This window comes from Phacochoerus africanus, chromosome 2 (assembly GCF_016906955.1).
Source record: "Phacochoerus africanus isolate WHEZ1 chromosome 2, ROS_Pafr_v1, whole genome shotgun sequence".
NCBI classification, from domain to species: Eukaryota; Metazoa; Chordata; class Mammalia; order Artiodactyla; family Suidae; genus Phacochoerus; species Phacochoerus africanus.
Genome location: NC_062545.1, coordinates 19,140,661 through 19,160,669, shown reverse-complemented (window position 1 = coordinate 19,160,669; position 20,009 = coordinate 19,140,661). Strand labels below are relative to the sequence as shown.

General features: G+C 40.5%; 1 protein-coding gene across 3 annotated transcripts in view; it reads left to right on the top strand.

Moving 5' to 3' along the window:
- The window catches only part of GRM1 (glutamate metabotropic receptor 1), a 387,818-nt gene extending 371,913 nt beyond the window's left edge, over positions 1-15,905 (top strand). Inside the window, exon 8 of one of the 3 annotated variants that reach the window (XM_047769317.1) lies at positions 14,045-15,905. In XM_047769317.1, coding sequence (XP_047625273.1) covers positions 14,045-14,972 — 928 coding nt within the window. In that variant the 3' untranslated portion in view covers positions 14,973-15,905. Of the gene's footprint in view, positions 1-6,541; positions 6,603-14,044 lie in introns of those variants that run through there. The other 2 variants (XM_047769318.1, XM_047769319.1) reach the window with 2 other exon arrangements.
- The last annotated feature ends 4,104 nt before the right edge of the window (positions 15,906-20,009 follow it).

Here is a 20,009-nt window from a genome sequence, read left to right as displayed (position 1 = left end):
CAATCAAAAAAAAACTTTAAAGACTTGTCAACAAAATACAATGTGCAGATCTTCTTTGGATGATGGTGCATACCTTCTTCAGATGATGATTTGAAGATTAAAAGTAACATAAAAACATATGAGCTAATCAGGGAAATTCAAATATGGACTAATATTAAAAATTTAATATCAAATATAAGGAACCATTATTAATGCATTTTAGGTATAGCAATATTTTTTCTTTTATTATAAAAATGTGCATCTGTATTATAGACATATAGGCTAAATTCTTTATGGATAGAATGACATGTTTTAGATTTGCTTTAAAATAAATAAATCGGCAGGTATACAGAAAACAAGATTCCCATATATATGGATTATTACTGAAGTTAAGTAATAGGGATATGGGAATTCATTTTAGCATTCTTTTCAATTTTTGTATATTTAAATTTTTTTCATAATAAAAAGTCAATTTTAAAGATGTCTGAAAAAAGAACAGAATTGGAAAGAATAATAGGAATTCCCACATACTAGTGTAAACTATGCAAGCATTTTACAGAGCAATTTGGCAATACATAAGAAAGATGAATGTGCATTCACAAAAATTCATCAACTCCACTTCTAGGTCCACACCATAGAAAAGCTCTCTCATAAATGTGTAAAGAGTCATAACCCTGCAGAATTGCTTAAAATAGCAGGATGTAGGAAACAACCTAAATGATCATCAGTAGGACATTTGATTATATTCTTGATTGTGTGGTATTTATTTATTCAGTCTAGTTTAAGTGAATGAACTAGATCTATATCTATGAATATAACACTCTGCAAAAAGAGCAAGATGCTGAATGGAAATACAGTGTGATGTCATGGGTATGAAGTCTAATAACACGCTAAATCCTACCACATATTATTTATTAATATATTTAATAATATATTATTAATGTATTATTTATTAATACATGTAAAAGCATTAGAATATACCAAGTAACACATGCTAAATTTCCCTGGAAAAAGAGGGAATTAATATTAAGGATAATATACAGAGGGCTTCAAATATATCTATAATGTTTTCAAAAGAAAGGGAACCATAATAAGGCAAAATGCTAATATTTGACACATGTATGATGATAATTGAATTTTATTAAATAGTTCTCCATAGTCTCTTATTAGCTTAGAGATCTTTACAATTAAGGATTTTAAAATAGAGCCATGCTTTACACTGCTTTGTATTTATATAAAGACCTTTAATGTACTATATTAGATGTGCACATATTAAAAGGAAGAATGGAAAAATTACTGTTTATAGAGGGCTCATATATAGAGTCAGAGCCCCATTTTCTACTCTGCTAAATGAATACTGAGAAATAAATATTTAAATTCAGATAATACAAAAAAAATGCATTTGACTTTGGAAAGCAATCAGATGCACAAATTATGCTATTTATTTATAACAACAACAACAAAAAAGAGATAGATCTCCTCTGCTAAAATGCTCTTGAGTGGTTGCTGTCAATCTTTATGATTACTTTGGACAGCCGCCATATTTCCATGGTGACCGTATGGAATTGTAAGACCATTTTATCTCTGCAAAAAAAACTCACCTCCAAACCTGTGATAGACATGCAACTTCAGACCCAGACTGCTAACCTGACTGTGCTTACCTTTAACCTGCTCCTGACACACCCACTCAATGTCCCTAATGTTGGTGGCCAAAAAAGAAAAAGAAATTCCAGAGGAAAAAAACTATTTTCTCTAGAAGTTATTAAAATTCTTTAAAAAGGAAAATCCATGAGTAAAATGAAGTTCGAGATACTATGAATTTGTCTAACCTAAATACATACTGAGATTTAAAATAGTTTTTTGTCTGTGCCTTTGTTCCTCCAATAGAGGTGTCTTAAGCTAGGATAGTATTTTGCTGTTGGGAAGTATTTTCACATGTACTATTTCAACAAACCTTCCTTGTGTATGAAAAACTGAGTCTGAAAGAGTCAAGTACACAGTTGGAGAGTATCTGGTCTCCCAAATCCTTTGTCCCAGCAATCATATTGCTACACTATAATGAGTCAAATTTGCCTATAACAACTTCTCAAGTTCATATAAAGAATAATTCCTAGCATAGAAACCAATGTATGGAAGTCTTGATATAAAGAAAATAACACATGAAAGTGAAGTCGCATGGGACTAAGTACACTCAAAGAGAGATCTCCTATACAAAGAAAGATTATTTGGCCAATATGAATAGATGGAAGAAGCTATACACACAATAAGCAGGGACTTTTTATAAGAAAGAAAAATGAGTTCTTATTGTGAATCAAAGGGTTAAGAACCTGACATATTCTCCATGAGGATGCATGTTCCCTGGCCTCCTTCAGTGGGTTAAGGATCCAGTGTTGCTTTGGCATAGGTCAAAGATGCAGCTTGGATCCAACGTTGCTGTGGCTGTGGTGTAGGCTGGCAGCTGCAGCTCTGATTCCACCCCTAGCCTGGGAAATTCCATACTCTGTGAGTATGGCCATAAAAAGGCCAAAAAAAAAAAAAAAAGAAGAAGAAGAAGGAAGGATGAAGAAAAAAAAGAGAAAGGAGAAAAAAGAAAGATAAAGGAAGGAAGGAAGAAAAAGAAAGAAAGAGAAAGAAAGAGAAAGAAAAAGAAAGAAAGAAAGAAAGAAAGAAAGAAAGAAAGAAAGAAAGAAAGAAAGAAAGAAAGAAAGAAAAGAAAGAAAGAAAGAAAGAAAGAAAAAAAGAAAGAAAGAAAGAAAGAAAGAAAGAAAGAAAGAAGAAAGAAGAAAGAAAGAAAGAAAGAAAGAAAGAAAGAGGAGAAAGGAAAAAAGAATTGTGTACTTTCAGAAGAAATTGAAGATGAATCTTTCTAAATTTCTGGAGTTTCATTAAATCTATGATTTCTGCCAAAAGATTCAGCACAGATTTGGGATTTATATTTGACAAGCCGCCATATGCTGCATTTTCCCTCCAAGCTTTTACTCTGGCTTGCGGACTCTGTGGTCGGTTGAATATGTGGTTCTACAGTTGCTAAAAATACCTGAAGTCCAGCTCCTTCTCTCAGATTTTATGCAGTTGATAAAACAGCCACTCTGGAATCAGATTTTTCAAGTCTTGACCTGTAACTTTCATAACACCCTTCTTTCATAAAACTCTGTATGAAGAGGTCATTTGCATGTCACTTCAACATAAAATCAATGTCAGAGGCTACACAAATAGCACCATGAAGGAGATGCTTTAATTTTTTCAACTATTTCAATCAATAGTTAATTAAGGTGGCTTTGGAATTGCTTAGTGTTACTCTGTGACGTTTGGCTGTCAATATGGCTGAAACTCCCAAAGGAAACACAGAATTGTCCATAACCATAACTGCAAGAGTAGTTCCAAAGTCAGCTAGAGAGGCCACAGAACTTCCAGCTCCAGTCCCCAGGGGACACAGAAGTGCTGACCTGTCCAAACAAGCCACACTGTGTGCCCCTATGCTAATGCTAGCAAGTCAAGTCTCTAAGATGTCAAGATGTTCCCTGTGGTTTTTATCATCATCTGTACATCCCAGCAGATAGGACGAGCTCCAACATTTGCATGGCCCGGAGCAAAAGGAAAACCTGGAGCCTCTGGTTGAAAACATAAAGGGGAAAATAGTTGAAGGTACTAAAACAAAGTCTTCTCCTTTCTTCTATAGTCTCCCTCTTGACCCATCATGGTATTTTTCATTTGCATTTAATACCGTACTCCCTTGTACTCGGTGAGCATGTACAGACTCTGCAAGGAGTAGCAGCCCCAACTCTGGGAGGACACGTACATGCAGCCATCAGGCTGCCAGGCTTCCCTCCAGCCAGTCACTGGTAGAGTCCACAGAGAAACTGAACCGGGCATCTCCCCTTTCCTCATGCCTCTTGCCCCCAGCCAATGGTAGATCAGTGACCCCCAAAAGTATTGCAGCAATGGCACAGGGACCTGCAAGGGACCTGCATGGAGGATGGGCAATAGGCTCGCCTATGCTGTGTTACTCACCCAATGCATAGTGGACCTGCCAGTACAAGGAGGAGTTGGCCACTGCCAGTCATGGCCTGGAGATGCTTCTGGGCATGTGCGCTGGATCCTGATCTGATCTCCCCACACACATGCCCAGAGGACCTTGCTAAGTGTGGAGTGGGACAGGGAATCCTTGGACGGGGGTGGGTAGTGAAGGCTGGATGGACTCTAGGCCTGGGTGTTCAGGGGTGGGCAGGGAAAAAAGAAGCTAGAAACCTATCCAGTGAGGTAAGACCATGTGTGAGGTGAGGCCCTAAGCCCTCAGTGCAAGCTCCATTTCCACATCACTTACAAAACACAAATTAAGTAGTAAAATGATTATGATTTCAAAAGGACGACCACAGAGGACTAAACCCTGCGTGCAGGGCTTTCTATTGAGGAAGGTACTGTGAGTCTGTATTGGTCACAGAGCCGTGAAGCCAGCCCTGCCACTGGTCCTGGCTTCCCAGCATCATTGGGCCATTCCATATACAGACATTATCTAAAGGAGAATTAGTTGCGGGATTCAAGGGATGCAGGCAGTTTAGAAAGGCAAAGGCAAATGCTTTGGATGCATTTTTTGCCTTTTTTTCATGAGAAATGAAGTTGTTCTAATATTTTACAAGTGAAATGCTCTTTTCTACCAATAACTTCATTTACATATTCAAACATATTTTTATTCCTGGGCCTCTACTACTAATGTTTTAATTGTTTTCATGATCTTTGTAATTTCAAGTGGGCATATTGGGTGTTATATTACTTTGGCAATTTCAATAGCTAACTATCTCTATGTCTAATTTTCTTATATAAATGGTTATTGTAGTGGTAATGAAATTATACCAAAGTGTTTCAAGTTTTTAACCTCTGGATGAGAATTTCATACTTATCTGGGTAGATCATATACTTTCAAGTGGTTTACTGAACTTCCCAGTATATTGATGGAAATATACATATTGATCAATTTTATTTTTTCTCTCTTACCTTCATCTGTGCTATGAATGTTTTTTTCTCACCTCTACAGTCAGATTAGATTCCTCCCTTTCAAGCATTGCACAAATAGTCCACTGGATTCTTGTTTCAAACCTCAAACTCATTTCTCTCCTTCCCAGAACAATGCCAGGCCTCAGCCTGAAAGACTTGGACTGGGAAGTAACATGATCTACTCCTCAAATATCTCTGGGTCTTCCCTCTTCTGAATTTCTCCTCCTGTCCCTGCTTTGATGGGCAAAAGAGATAGAATTGGCAAAGGTCTTTGACTTGCCTTGAGCTCTTGAGGTCGTCTTCTGATTAACACTGGATAACTGTCACCAGCATCTTGGGGTAGCTGGCCCAAGGATGATTTATAGTAAGGATTTGTGAGTTTTTAGAAAACCTCTTAGGGGACTTCACAACTGCCACCTTATCCATTCACAGCACCTGCGGATGGTTCACCTTTAGCAAACCTGTTCCTAAAATTTTTTCCTGTGATTGGCAGCCCTCGTATGTGGAGTGAGACTAAGATGGCTTTATCCCACTAGCTTCCAAAGTGCTTCTTAACTCCTGGGAAACTTAAGCGTCCTCAACTCCAAATGCAAGAAAGGGCAAGGGTGCACAACCTCCTCACCTGCCTTCCCAAGTCTGGTTAGAGCTCTTCTCACTGCACTAGATCACACCTTGTGCTGAACAAGGAGACACCCAAGCAGGGAATGAGATGATATTCTTCTTTGGGGCAGGTTTATCCAATCTCTTGCCGCTTCCTTTCTCTTCATCAATATGTATACATTCCATCTTGAGAGAATCAAGAGATACATGTGATTTTCTGTAAAGTGACAGCAATGCTTTTAGGATGACATAATGTAGAGAAAAACTAGAAATACAATTAAAAGTCACGGTGTAAGACAGAAATCCATACACATCCCTTAAAGAGGTAGTTGGTGGGAGGATTCAAGTGAAGTCCAGAGTGTGGCTGAGTTCCCACTGTGATGCAGCGGAAACAAATCCAACTAGTATCCATGAGCATTCACGTTCCATCTCTGGCTCTGCTCAGTGGCCCAGGGATCCCACGTTGCTGTGAGCTGTGGTGTAGGTTGAAGACGCAGCTTGGATCCCACGTTGCTATGACTGTGGTGTAGGCCGGCAACTGCAGCTCCAATTGAACCCCTAGCCTGGGAACTTCTGTATGCTCCAGGTATGGCCCTAAAAAGCAAAAAAAAAGAAGAGAAAAGTCAGGGGGATGTCAAGAGTGGAGGAAAAAGAGCCAATTTGAGATAGATATACACACAGCACACAGCAGAAAAAGCAGCTGCCACTTGGAAATAGATGGTCCCACAAGGTAAAAGAAAGAATACACTCCACTTATGTGGCTTTCAGAAATGAGCCTGGTGGTAGGAAACAGCTGGGAAGCACAAAGAAAATGTAGGAGGTGGAGGTGGAGAGGATGACGTGTAGAAAAGTTCAGGAGCCAGCCCAGGTCCTTCCCCAGCCCAGGCACCGCCTGAGCGGTGTGAGCGCCATCTCTGTACACATGTATAACCACTCACTCACTGGGTATCTTTTTCTTTTCAATCTTCAGGAAGAGGCAGCCAGAATTCTCGCCCACCAGCCAATGTCCGTCGGCACATGTGCAGCTTTGAAAACCCCCACACTGCAGTGAATGTGTAAGAGAAGCTGCATGGAAAATATAGTGGTTTGCCCCTTGCTTTCTCTCTCCTGGGTTTTTCTACTTTCTAACATGGAAACAGATGTGGTGCATGCCATCAAGAATGAGGAACCATTTACGTGCCATGGTTTGCACGACTGCCTTAATTTGATTGTCCATCGTTCTTAAAAGGACACTGTCAAGTTGTTAGTCTTTTTGCTTTTTTATGTTTCGATGCAAGATGCAACACCTTCTCCCATTCTAGAGATTCACTTTTGTTTGTGACTCCCACTCACAAACTTGAAAGTGAATTTTCCCCCTTCACAAATTTGTCAGCTTCTCCTTGGCAAACAGCTCTTTCTTTTCTTTTCTTCCTTTGCCTTTTTTTGCTGCTGCACAAATGTTTGATATGATCCTGTCTGCATTGAATTAAAAGCCATAATTTGAACTTATGAAAGAGTTCCATAATGTCAGTGGGGGGGCAGGCACCAATATAATCCTCTGCTGGGTGCTTCCTGTGCCCTGGGGAGCACAAAACAAAAGTTTTGTGAGTCCCAAAAAAGTAAATTTTGAAAAAAAAAAAAGGAAAATAGTTATTTTCCCAGAATTCTGAGTGCTTTTTATCAGATTTTTCTCCGTCTGATAAAAACAGTGCATGTCTGGTCCAATTTTTGACCTTTAGATCTTGACAGTGTCTCTTTAAGTCAACAAAAGAACATAGACCTTGTTCAATTCATTGTGCACGGAGTCTGTGGTCATTTTCAGCTGTTCCTTTACAGCCCTTCAAACTCCTGGGAGAGTCAAAGGTACACATTCCTGCAGCAGAAGGGAGCTCACTGATGAGGTGTCTGTGGCTTCAAGAGCTCTTCAAATGAGAAGAGCCCAATTTGTTTAAATATTCGCTAGGAAACCTGGCCACGGAGCCCAGTGAACGGGGGCCCTGTCATCTCTTCACCTCACTCAGTGGAGTGCATTGGGAAGTCATGTTCTGACGTCCCCCTGAAAGGCCCAGATAGAAAGCATGAGGTCTCAATCAAACCATACTGACCCTTAGAGGGACAAATAAGTGGTGGTTGGGAGGACACCGCCCCATCTAGTAACCACTCTAGTTTGTCAGGATGCATTCTCTGTAGTTCTCCCAAGTCAAAAAGCATTGAGTGTTTCTTGAACCAAGGGTTGAGTCTAAACAAGGACACAGTAAGGACTTTCTGATTATGACAGCTGTTGGCTACCTATCAAAATGGATTGATGGGACTAGTAGATGTGCTTGTCCTGTCATGACAGCAGGGCCAGAGAGAGAGGAGCATCACTTACCCTTTCATGACTTAAAGGTGAGTGCCTAAAAATAAAACAAAGGCCAAAAGTGGGTGCACTTTGATAAGTGTTCAAAAATAAGACGACAGTCAGCAAAGCTAACAGGTTGGTTGTAAAGGATTTTTGAAATGGGATCTTTTCAAGCTTTCTTTCTGGAGACAATAAATGATCAGGAAGAGATTGGTAGCTTCCAAGCTGTACACCATAGACTAAGACTGGCTATTTTTAGCCTTGGTTGTTCCTGCAAAAAAAGAGAGAGAGAGAGAGAGAGAGAAAATAGGTTTATTGGGGGGGTTGTTTTTTGTGACCAGTTCCCACAGTTTTTGTGAACAAGCAAGGAAAAGGGGCCAGCGATAGAAATAAAGCTGCCTACTGGACCATTATGATCAGCCTGGATCTCTTCTGCCTCTGAGGAATAATCCCTGCAGAGCAATGCAACTGCCCTGTATCTCCAGGACAAATTGTGAGGACTCCAGGTTTTGGTGAACAGCCTCAAAAGACTCGCTATTAAAATTATAGGTCTGGAAGTGTGGAGCATAGAAAAAAGGCGATGATGCTTGACCTGAACTTTCTTCAAAAGGAACATAATCTAGGCTCCTTTATACTTCTGCAGGAATAGAATTACACCTGGTAGACCTCTGCTAAAACCATGCTCCTGTACCAACATAGTGTCTTAAACTTTGGCACCAGAATTTCTTTCTTCAGCCAGTAATCATGATTAGACTAAACCAAAGGCCATTTAAAATGTGCTTAGAAAAAGTTTAGTAACTATCAGAATGCTACTTTTTAGTTTGCAATAGATTTTTCAATTTTCTTAAGACAATAGACGATATACCTGGGCAAAGTTTACGGGGTCTTCCACACTTTATCGGCCTTGATGAGGCAATTTCACTTGTCGATGTCTGCTTCTTTATTAATTCATTAGCAAAAACACAAGTTTTAATAAAAACTAACTTCCTTTCTTTTTTAAAAAAATCTTTTTGCTTTTTAGGGCCACAACCATGACATATGGAGATTCCCAGGCTAGAGGTCAAATGGGAGCTACAGATGCTGCAGGCCTACACCACAGCCACAGCCACAGCAAAGCCAGATCCAAGCCACGTCTGTGGCCCATACCACAGCTCACAGCAACGCCTGATCCTTAACCTACTGGGCAAGGCCAGAGATCGAACCCAAAACCTCATGGTTCCTAGTCCCATTCATTTCCGCTGCACCACAACGGGAACTCCCTAACTGCTTTTCTTTATGTTGTCATTTATCCCGAATCATATAACTTTAGGATAATCAATATGATTGACCTAGATTCTGAAAGGAGGACTGTGTATTTAGATTTCATAGGATTGTAAATTTCAGCAAGCCAATTTTTTTTCTGATCCACTTATTATGAGCTTAGAATCAAAGAGGAGAGGGACAAAATTCACAATGCTATTTGAGATTTAATATCAGCAGAAACTATCATGTTCTCATGTAATCAAAAAGCATTTGTCTTCTGCAACACGTTCAGAGATTCTCTAGCTTACAGGTAGCGGTGAGTCAAAAAGGTGAGAAATTTTAAATATGTTCAGATAAACTTCCAGAGAATATATACTGAATATAAGACTTTTCTGGAAAGCCTTCAGGAAGTGAAACTGGAGTCAGTGAGTGTCCTTTGTATTGAAGACTAGCTTGGGGTTGCCTGGGAAAACAGGAGTCTGACTCAAATTGTTTCAAATAGTTCCTATGCCTAAAATGCTACAAGTATCACTATTCAAAGTGCATTCTGATACCAGCTTGCTGAAGTAGGTGGAGGTGAGATACCTGGATGGTGCAGCTGTGACATCCCAGCTGGATTGCTTCAGTGGGGGCAGCACCGCCCCTTCCTTGAAAAGCCACGTGTCCCAGCCAGAGCTGCAGGGCTGTGGCTGTGGTTTGTTTTCTTTACTTGGTGAGCCATCCTCTCCATGCTATGACTCAATGGCATTTCCTGTTTCCATTCTCATTTTCAAAGGAAACAAAGGCTACCCTCCTCAGGTTCCACGGAGTGAGTCTTACCTCCTCACATAAAGGTCTCGCCTTGTCTGTAGGCTCTCTGAACACCGTTCTTAAGTCTGTTGTGCAGCTATTAAGCTTAGTGGCGAAGACTTGAATTGGACATAAGGGAGACAGGTGTTGTGCAAGCTTTCCCCTCAGGCAGCTTGTGCAGGATGCTTGCCTCCTGATCTCAAACACCCACCCACTGTTATTCCCATTTTAGACCTCTCTAGAGCAGAGCAGTGTGCTCTGCAGATGTAACTAGTACTTACTGAAACAAATAAAACAGACAGGATCACCCTGAAAGCTAAAGAGACACTAATCTGTTTACACCACCCACTTCTAACTATTCTCTAAAGTGCTGTAAATATTGGGTTTTCTGTTTTTTTTTTTGGGGGGGGGGCGCGGATTGTGATACTTATCTAATGAAAGAAAAACCAAAGCAGGATCCCAAGTCTTTTATAGATGAAACTATAGCCCTTGGCCAGCTTAGCTCTGCACACTGTCAGTGTCTGGCATCCTCCACGTCTCTAGTTCCTCCCAGTCTAACAGCGATTTCCTCCAGTTATTTCAGTATCAGTCAAGATGTTTAGCCACTTGAGGTATTTACTCCAGATGCTACTGCATTTGATCTTTAAGCATGAGATTGTTTAAGTCCGATGTCTGTCTTTTGAAGTTACAGCAAGAAGGATGAGGTGCTTTGTGAAATTCTGTGGTGTTTCTAAACCAGATAGCTTTTCCTAAGATTAGGAAACCAAGTAAAATTAAATATTAGAAGGAAGAAGCTAGCGGCTGAAACATAAGATATTGCAGTTATCTGGGATTAAATAAAAGTCTCATTTCAGAATAATATCTCATCTTCATAATGCATTTATTCCTTTTTGCATTTATTCCCATATTTTATGTATTTTTCTCTTCTTAATACACAGCAATGGATTCCCAACCTTTTCAAATTAGTTAATCACTTTTCACATCAAAACTATTATTAAACCTTCACCTGAATCTGTGATAGTAATTGTACCTATTAGTGGCCACTTGAACACAAAATGCACAAAAAAAGGCATCTCAGAACTTAGTTACACTTGTATCTAGAAGCACAATTTATCATAAAGGCATTTTGCATTTAAAAATAGCACTGCATAATCTACAAGGACATAATATTGATTCAGCCTAAAAAAAAAAAAATGCTTAAGGCATGTGTAGATTCATGGACCATTCAAGCTGTCTATGGACCATAGGCTAAAAATAACCAATCCAGAAGGACCAAAGTTTATAGCATGGGCTTCAGTTTCTATGAGATGATGCATTTCCTCGACGTCTCTGGTTTTAGGAAGCAATTCATTTAGCCCTTGGGGACAAAAAAAAAAAAAAAAAGGTTAATCTAATTTCCTTAATCTGATAAAGTCCCTAGGGCATTAGAACTGTTTCCTAATTAAATAGTACTTTATAGAAAATCTAGAGCAAGGCTCTAAGGGGAAGGAAAGCTGATAATTTTGACAGCTAGAGTGAAAATCTCCCATCACAAGAATAAAGATGGTATTGGATTAAAACAGAACTAAATAGTGCATATCTGTCTGCAAGATAATTAGTAATGCCTTTTACATGTTTGAAAAAGAAGCTCATACAGGAGCCTTGGACAAGGAGGGAAACATCCCATGTAAGTGAGTGGGAGGAGGTGAATGAAGTTCCAGGAATACAAGGTTGCCCTTTTTGCTGGTGTATATGGAGACTGGACAATGTTTTCTTTGGGTGTCTGAGCCTAGTGATCAAATTAAGTCAGACTAACTCTCAAAAAAAATTTTTAATACATACACCCATAAACACAAACACAATTAAGTGAACACACAAGGCACCTTTTACTTTGGTAATTTTCTTAAGAAACTTGGAGAGGCAGGCATTTGGAGAAGGAAAAAGTGTTTCCATTGCAACTGAAAGGGATGCAAAGTCTTGAGGTTAGAAATTACACTAAAGCATATTTAAGCAAAGCAAGAGGCAGCGAGGCAGTTTTATACTTTCAAGAAGAGGCACATTAATTGCATACAGAGAGAAACACTGCAAGTAGAGTGGGAGATGGAGGAAATGGAGAAAGATGGAAGTAAGGAGGTGAACTTACCTAGAGTTTCAAACTCAGAACAGGAAATGTGGATTCCAGTCTTGCCTTTGGCTGGCTGGTTGACTGCCTGTTCTTGCCCGGAACACCATTGGCTCATTCTTTAGTTTGCTCAACTCAGAATAGAGTCAGCTATTCTAACAAGAGAGTGTAGAAGCTGATAATCAGTAATTTCATATTTACAAGCACTTGCACATTCTCAGGAACTATAATAAGCATACATTTGAGTGAAATATTAATTTTGATATCCTATTTTGAGATGAGATTTTTTTTCTTAGACAGTTAAAAATATAGCATAGATTTTCAGATATATAGAGGAACTATCTTCTTCCCAAATAATGAGAAAATTTTAGCTGTTACATCTGTTTTAGAACCTTTATATCCAGAATTTCTATAATTTAATGTCAGCGTTTCTACATAAATCTCTGCTTATTTGACTCACTTCACTTTTCAGGATTATAAATTTTGAAATGTCTAAACATTACCCTCGTAAATGTGACACTACATATAATTATCAAAATATTCATTCTTACATTTTCAAAATGATTAAATAAATCATTGTGTTACCTATTGATCATTTCCTACATTTTTCCAAACAAAAGGCTATGATGTGTCTATGTCACATATCCACTTAAGAAAAAACCTAAATTTTCTCATCCTCCTTTTAATGTCAGAAATGTGTCATTACTGTGCTACTTTCTCTGTTGTTTTCATGCATACAAAGAAAAAGCAAAGAAAAAAGAAAAAAATGATTTCCTGATTTGTGCTAACACTGCTGTTATTAATAGTGTGCTCTGGTAAGGTATTACCATCTGCTAAAAATTATACAGAAAATAAACTGAGTCCAAAAAGACCAGAGTTATTAGAACAGACAGAATAGAATTTGTAGTATATAAACAGCATGCATCTCATTTTTTTCTTATTCAGAGATATATTCTATTTCGTTGCTTTTATGAGAGCTTCAAGAAGCTGAACATTGGTAAGGGTGAAGGGCAACTGATGCCCTCAGACTTTTCACAAGTGCTCCGTGAGGGGAAAGCCCTGAGAGGTCCTTGTCTTGCTAACTTCTGTTTCATCTGAATCTTAGTTTGGTCTCATTTGCATAAGCTATATAAGAAGACTAAAGCAGGATGGGGTATTTGTATTTTTCTGGGCCTTCCAGTTCTGCCTCTTTCAAACACACCGAGCTAAACGTTGCCAGTGTGAAAATCCCAAACGAGCTGCTGTGAGTGAATTGTGATCCACTATATGTGTCTGAAACAATATTTTGAAATAAAAGGAAAATCAAAAGTTAGGAAACTCTTAAGTGCAGCACGGGTCTGGGTTTTTCTGTCATCTCCTTTTTTTCTCTTCTGTACAGGTGCCGTGTGTATGACCACGCTGCTCCTGTTATCACAGGAAATACCTGCATATTAGAATGGGCAACTGAGAGGATGTATTTTTTAACCCACAGGACAATGAGGGTGGCTTTACATGTGAATTTTAATTTGTCCCAGGGACTAAGAAGAAAGGGAGACAACCAGCTTTGGTCATTATGCTCTGTTGTCCATGTGTAATTAAGATTTTATTTTTGTTTCCTCCACTAATTTTGGAGTCTTTCAAAGCTATCACTGAGCAACAGTTTTATCATTGCCTTCAAGCATGTGTGTGTGTGTTTGTGTGTGTGTGTGTGTGTTATAACTGTGAAGTCGTAGACCTAAATGAAAATAGCTGCTTCTACAAGTTGGCTTTTCTCTCCCCTACAGCTTTTCTCAGGGTCAAAATGTCCTGCCTTGTCTTAGGGTGGATGGAGTCACTGGCTGCAGCTTCAGAGGCAGCCTGTGTCACTTCGACTTTTGGCATTTGCTGCGGAATAAGGACAGGTTGGGGGTGTGGAGGACAGACATACAGGGGAGGAGAAGGGAGTCCAGTGGCTTGGAGCTGGGCTTGCAAATATTTTATATGTATTTCATCCGGTGCGCATGATATACCTGCAAATAAACCCATCTCTATTTTATTCATAGTTCTAATGGCAAGTCTGTGTCATGGTCTGAACCAGGTGGAAGACAGGTGCCCAAGGGACAGCACATGTGGCACCGCCTCTCTGTGCACGTGAAGACCAATGAGACGGCCTGCAACCAAACAGCCGTCATCAAACCCCTCACTAAAAGTTACCAAGGCTCTGGCAAGAGCCTGACATTTTCAGATACCAGCACCAAGACCCTTTACAACCTGGAGGAGGAGGACGCCCAGCCGGTAGGCTTCAGCCCTCCCAGCAGTCCTTCCATGGTGATGCACCGACGCGTGCCAACTGCGGCGAGCACCCCGCCTCTGCCGCCCCACCTGACTGCGGAGGAGACCCCCCTATTCCTGGCTGACCCGGCCATCCCCAAGGGCTTGCCCCCTCCCCTCCAGCAACCGCCGCCACTGCCGCAGCCGCAGCCGCAGAAAGCCCTCCTGGACCAGCTGCAGGGAGTGGTCAACAATTTCAGCACCGGGATCCCGGATTTCAACGCGGTGCTCGCTGTCCCCGGGGGTCCCGGGAATGGGGTGCGGTCCCTGTTTCCGCCCCCGGCGCCCCCGCAGCACCTGCAGATGCTCCCGCTGCAGCTGAGCACCTTCGGGGAGGAGCCCGCCTCCCCGCCAGCGGAGGACGACGACGAGGACGACAGCGAGAGGTTCAAGCTCCTCCAGGAGTATGTGTATGAGCGGGAAGGGAACACGGAGGAAGATGAACTGGACGAGGAGGAGGAGGACCTGCAGGCAGCCAGCAAACCGACCCTAGAGGATTCGCCTGCCCTGACGCCTCCGTCCCCCTTCCGCGACTCAGTGGCCTCGGGTAGCTCGGTGCCCAGCTCTCCCGTGTCCGAGTCAGTGCTCTGCACCCCTCCCAACGTGACCTACGCCTCTGTCATCCTGAGGGACTATAAGCAAAGCTCTTCCACCCTGTAGGGAGGAGGTGTCCACAGGGAAAAGCCAGAGTGGTCAAGAAGTATCAGCACCTCCGGAGATGTGCAGAAAACTGGGGGAGAAGCGGAGGCTGGAGGGTGAAGTCCCGAGCAAGGGAGAGACAGCTGCTGACACCCTAACAAGGCGAACGCGAGAGATGCTGGACTCTGCGAGCAAAAAGTGATCCGGGAGAGGGTCCTGATTCTTGAAGTATTCAAAAGCTTTCTCTGGGAAGAAAGGGAATTCTGTCAAAGCACAATCCCTTATAGCATATAACCTTTATCATAAAAATAAATAAAATCAACAAACATACTCTCTTTGGACAAATGGGCATAGATAGGCATGCCTGCATTCTTGGCTGGTTTGGAAGGGGATTTTACAGGAGGTCCGCCCAGCTGAGTCATTAACTCACAGTCAGGGTATTCCTAGTGATGGTGATACAGCCATTCAGAGCAGGTGGGTGAAAAGAGGCAGGCGTGGAACCACCCAGAGAAGAGTGATGGACAGACAGCAGCTCATTTCTCTCAAGCCCTCTCCTTACTGGGCCCACAGATCCTTGGTCTTCCGGACTGTTGGGAACTGGTCCATAAAGGGGTCCCTCTTCAACCACTGCACCCCATTCAGTGCCAGCCTTGCTGTCACACCTGGAGAAAGGTGTGTGGACACCTTGCTGCTCTGTGATTTCCCTCTATTTAGGAAAACAGGAATAAGAGCAAAATCATCACCAAAAAGGGCTTCATCAGGAGTGCTAAGGGAGAACAGAATGAGAAGCAAGAAAGTACGAGAGCTTGGGGCTTTGAACAAAATCAGTCAGCAAAATCAGCTTCCCATATCTGATACTTGTTGGTGATCTGGAGAAAAGGCAGACGAGATTGTTTGGAGAGTGGCAGAAGACTTTCTGAGGATTTACTGGTGTGCCAGTGGGGCTCCTTTGCCCTTTAGTTAAAGAGAACAAACCATATGGCAAAAGTGTTACCTTCCATTTTCTGTAGCAAATAATATTTACCAGTTGAACTTCTAAGATGCAGTATGTGTATTTGGTGCCATTGTTTCTCCTATGTACTACAGAAACAAATTCATTTTTGAACTTAACGGTGTACTCATAGCAACTATTATTGGTTTAAATGGCAAATAATTCTTTCCGATTGTCAAGTCCCTGTAACTAGCAAGTGAATGTATTCCTGTGTCCTTGTATACCGTGATAATAAAATTTGTGCAATGTAATGTCAACCTAACTGCAACTAGAAGATTATCTTTCTGATATAATATAGATATTTTTATGTTCCAATCATGTTTTATATTCCATTGCCATCAATATCTACAGGAGGTCTTTGAAGGTTTGAGTGCTCTGGTCTCATGTGTTTCATATGCTGCTCAGATGGTTCTTCTTCTAAAGAGGGAACTTATTTTTCAGATATTTTATGATGTTGAAATATGTTATTAATGAAGTGGTTTGAAAATTTGTTATATTAAAAGTTCACAAAAATGATGGAAAGCAGTAAAAAGGTATGTTTTATAAACTTGCATACATCATTATTACACACAAGATTGAAAAGACAATATTTACATTATTTCATTTTTTTTTTAAATATTTCCACAGCTACTTGAGCTTTATGTGCTTAAAGCATACACTAAACTCTAAGTCTGGTCATAATTTCTCAAATTATTGATTCATCACTTTTTGATTTCTTTTAATTTTTAGTTCCATGTTTTATTCCTATATGTTCACTGTCATAACTTGTCTTTTTATTTTTGTTATTTGCAGCATATAATATTCATGTATGTGTAATCCAGTTGTTTCATTTTTGCTCCCTCTTTTTACCCCCAATAAAAGAGATTTTTCTTGCTGTTTTGATTTCTTGAATTATGTGGGAATGAATCTTATCCCCTTAAATATCTTTGTTTATACCTTATGTTCAGTCATGTTTAATATGCTTCCTTCATGTTGAAGCTGCTGATTACTCAGCCAGAAATCATCTTGGAAATCTTTAAATACTCACTGCCTCATTTGTTCAGAAATTAACATCCACTCCAATGTTTGAAACTCACATTTCTTATGTCTTCCCATATTCTACTGCCAAGTTTAGTCAGTTTTATATCAAGAATAAACTGCCTTTCCTTTTAAAAAGTTATTTTATTACACCTTTGGTAGAAAGAGCTCATGACTAAAACGTGGATTTCAGTTCCATATTTTCATTGTCATGAAGAAGAAAGAGAAAACTGGATGGTTCCAATACTTAATAGACCGTCTACTAATTGGCAAAGTAGTAAAGGAAAGCATACAATTACTAGTGAAACATGATCTTTTTTAAATGCCACTGACATATGTCTTTGAAAACAGGACTTGTGCATTCTTTAAATTAAGAATAGATCAAGAAAACTGCTTCTACTTTTCAAATACGTCAGATTGTTCTGAGGTTTTACTCTGAAACATTTGGTGAACACATTCAACACCAGTCACGTTATTACTCTGAATGCCTAATATCCTGATTAAAAGTTTTTCTGAATACAATAGAGTATTAGCTCTTATACATAATTGTTCAAAATTGGAAGTGTAGACATACATACCCTATACCAAAAATGCAAAAACTCTCCCCCCCAATGTACGTGCTTAGACAAGTTGTTTAGCTTCTTGTAAAAGTGTTTTCCTTTGGCTCATTACTGCCTTTTGTCAAATAATCTTGATAATACTGTATAATAAATATTTTCTATTTATTAAATGTGAACCTTCTCTCTTTCTCTCTCTACTTTCTAAGACTGACAATAATAGAAATAGACTGACTGGTATAAAAAATAAATTCAATGGCTTGATTTTGCTCTGAACATGTCTTCCAGGTGAAAGTTGGAGATCACCACACAAAAATCTACAGACCAGGTAGGTGACAACATGGAGTATAATTTCATTATGAGGAAGGCTGTATCTCTAACTCCAGCTACTTAAAGTGAAATCCAAAATTAAAAATTTCAGTGTCATGGCAGATGATGTCATCTATCTTTTTAATAGAATATATGAGGCTTGACAGTCTCCTGCTTCTCTATCAGAGCTTTAGAGATGGAGGCATCCGAAAGCTCCATCTTTGTTTCATTGTGGACCCACACAGCTTTTCTCCCCTTGGCTCACACTCCAAGGGGACCTGGTTTCTGAGCTAGTTAGTATCTTCCTGCTAATCCCAAGTTCTGATCCTCTCTCTCTCTCACTGGAGACTTCACCAGTCCTCAAAAAAGGGTGCCTCTTTTTTTCACATCTCTGGATAAGATGCCTGCAAATGAGGCATCTCCTAAGTGTCATTCAAGGGAACACTTAGTGGCACCAGGGACACACCCATCACACTGGTGTATTTAGATGGAAAGAGCGTATTCTATCCAGGAAGGCTGATGTTGAAGAAATTACCAGGATCAGGAGCTGAGATACCAGCAGTTTCTTCATTGTGCCCAGAAACTAGAATGAGAAAATATGAAATGAGGGCTTCATGTCTCAGGAGGAAAATCCATAGGAGAGGGAATAAGAAACGGGGGGAAAGGGAGGTGGAAATGGAAATATTTCAGGTGTGTTGTCCAAAGAAATAACTATATATTATGGTGGGTCCTAAGAGCCTCCACTTGCAGAGTCCAGAAACTTTATCATGATGGAGATATTTGGAAAGGCTGAAATTGGGATCCATCTCCAGAAACATTGTTTGAGTAATTGCCCCAATAATCCCTACCATGAGAAGGTATGAAAGAGAAGGGAAGCAACATTTTTATTTACCTACTCTGTACCGGAAATTTTGCAAGTCCTTTGCTTTCGTTCTCATTTAGTCTCCCCAGTACTACTGCCACAAGGACTATTTCAGAGAACTGGAATAAATTTCCCAAAGTCTCTTGGCTGGTATATGGCTCGGCAGGAAATTGATCCCCATCCTAAGCCAGGACAGAGTCTGTGCCTTCATGTTCCTCTGTAGAACCCAGGAGAGTATGTAGGAGATGGTGTCTGTTGTGACTGTTCCCCTTTGGTATTCCCACAGCATTTTATTCACATCCCAGATTACATGATTACTTCCATGTCTCCTTCCTTAAGTAAACTGTTAGTTCCTTTTTGCTTTCTAATGTCTGATTTCTGAAGCTTCAAGGCAAAGCAGAAAATCAGTAAATGTTTTTTTGGGAAGCTAGTGAATGTTGTAACACCATACAGTTTTTCGGAGTTCTCTGGAGATTTATTCCAAGATCCTTCTGGGGTCCAGAGCTCTGGATTTCTACCTACTGATCCTAAATCTGCCAACAGAAACAACCCATGTTTTCATCTTGAAAAACAAGCTCTCCTTTTGGCTGTCCCACTGGGGCAGCAGGTCTGCCTTGCCTACAGAAGAGGGTAGCAGTTCTCAGTGTCCACGGAGCCCAGCCAGAGGTCTGGCAAGGCAGTGCGAGGTGTGGGCAACAGCATCCTCTGCACAAGAATTGCAGGTAAGACATTGATTGCCGAAGAAGGCACCAGTGAAAGAGTAAATAAGTCGTCCAAGAGGAAAGTATGAGCTGGGGATTCCTACCTTACAGAAGTACATATCTTTAGGCAAAGTGAAAGGCTAAACTGGTCATCCAGGCTTAGGAGAACATGAGAGTAAGGAAGAGCTTAGTTAGGGAGTTGAAGTCATGGCACTGTTAAACTGGAATGTGGCTTGATTTTCTCAGCAGTGCTTCCAGATTAATAAACAGGAGAAACAAAGTGTAAGAAGAAGGGTGACAAAAACTGCAAAGGAAAAGGGTCATAGAATTGTAGAGCTGGAAATAAATTTAGAAGTCACTTAAACTCTCATCCCAGTGGTAATTCTATTCCCTTGTGTCTAGTTCTTCTTCCCATGCCAGACAGGGCCAGAAGAGAAGCCACTGCTGACTGGAGTAGGACACAGGGAGGGGCTGGGGGGTACAGAATTATAGCCAGCAGTTGTGCAAAGAGAGAAAGCAGATGGCCTTGGATACAGAGTGAGAGTTCAAAGCTACATTGTTAATACCCAAAACTGGCCACAGAACAGAATCACAGTACAAATCCAGAACGAAGGTCTCAGG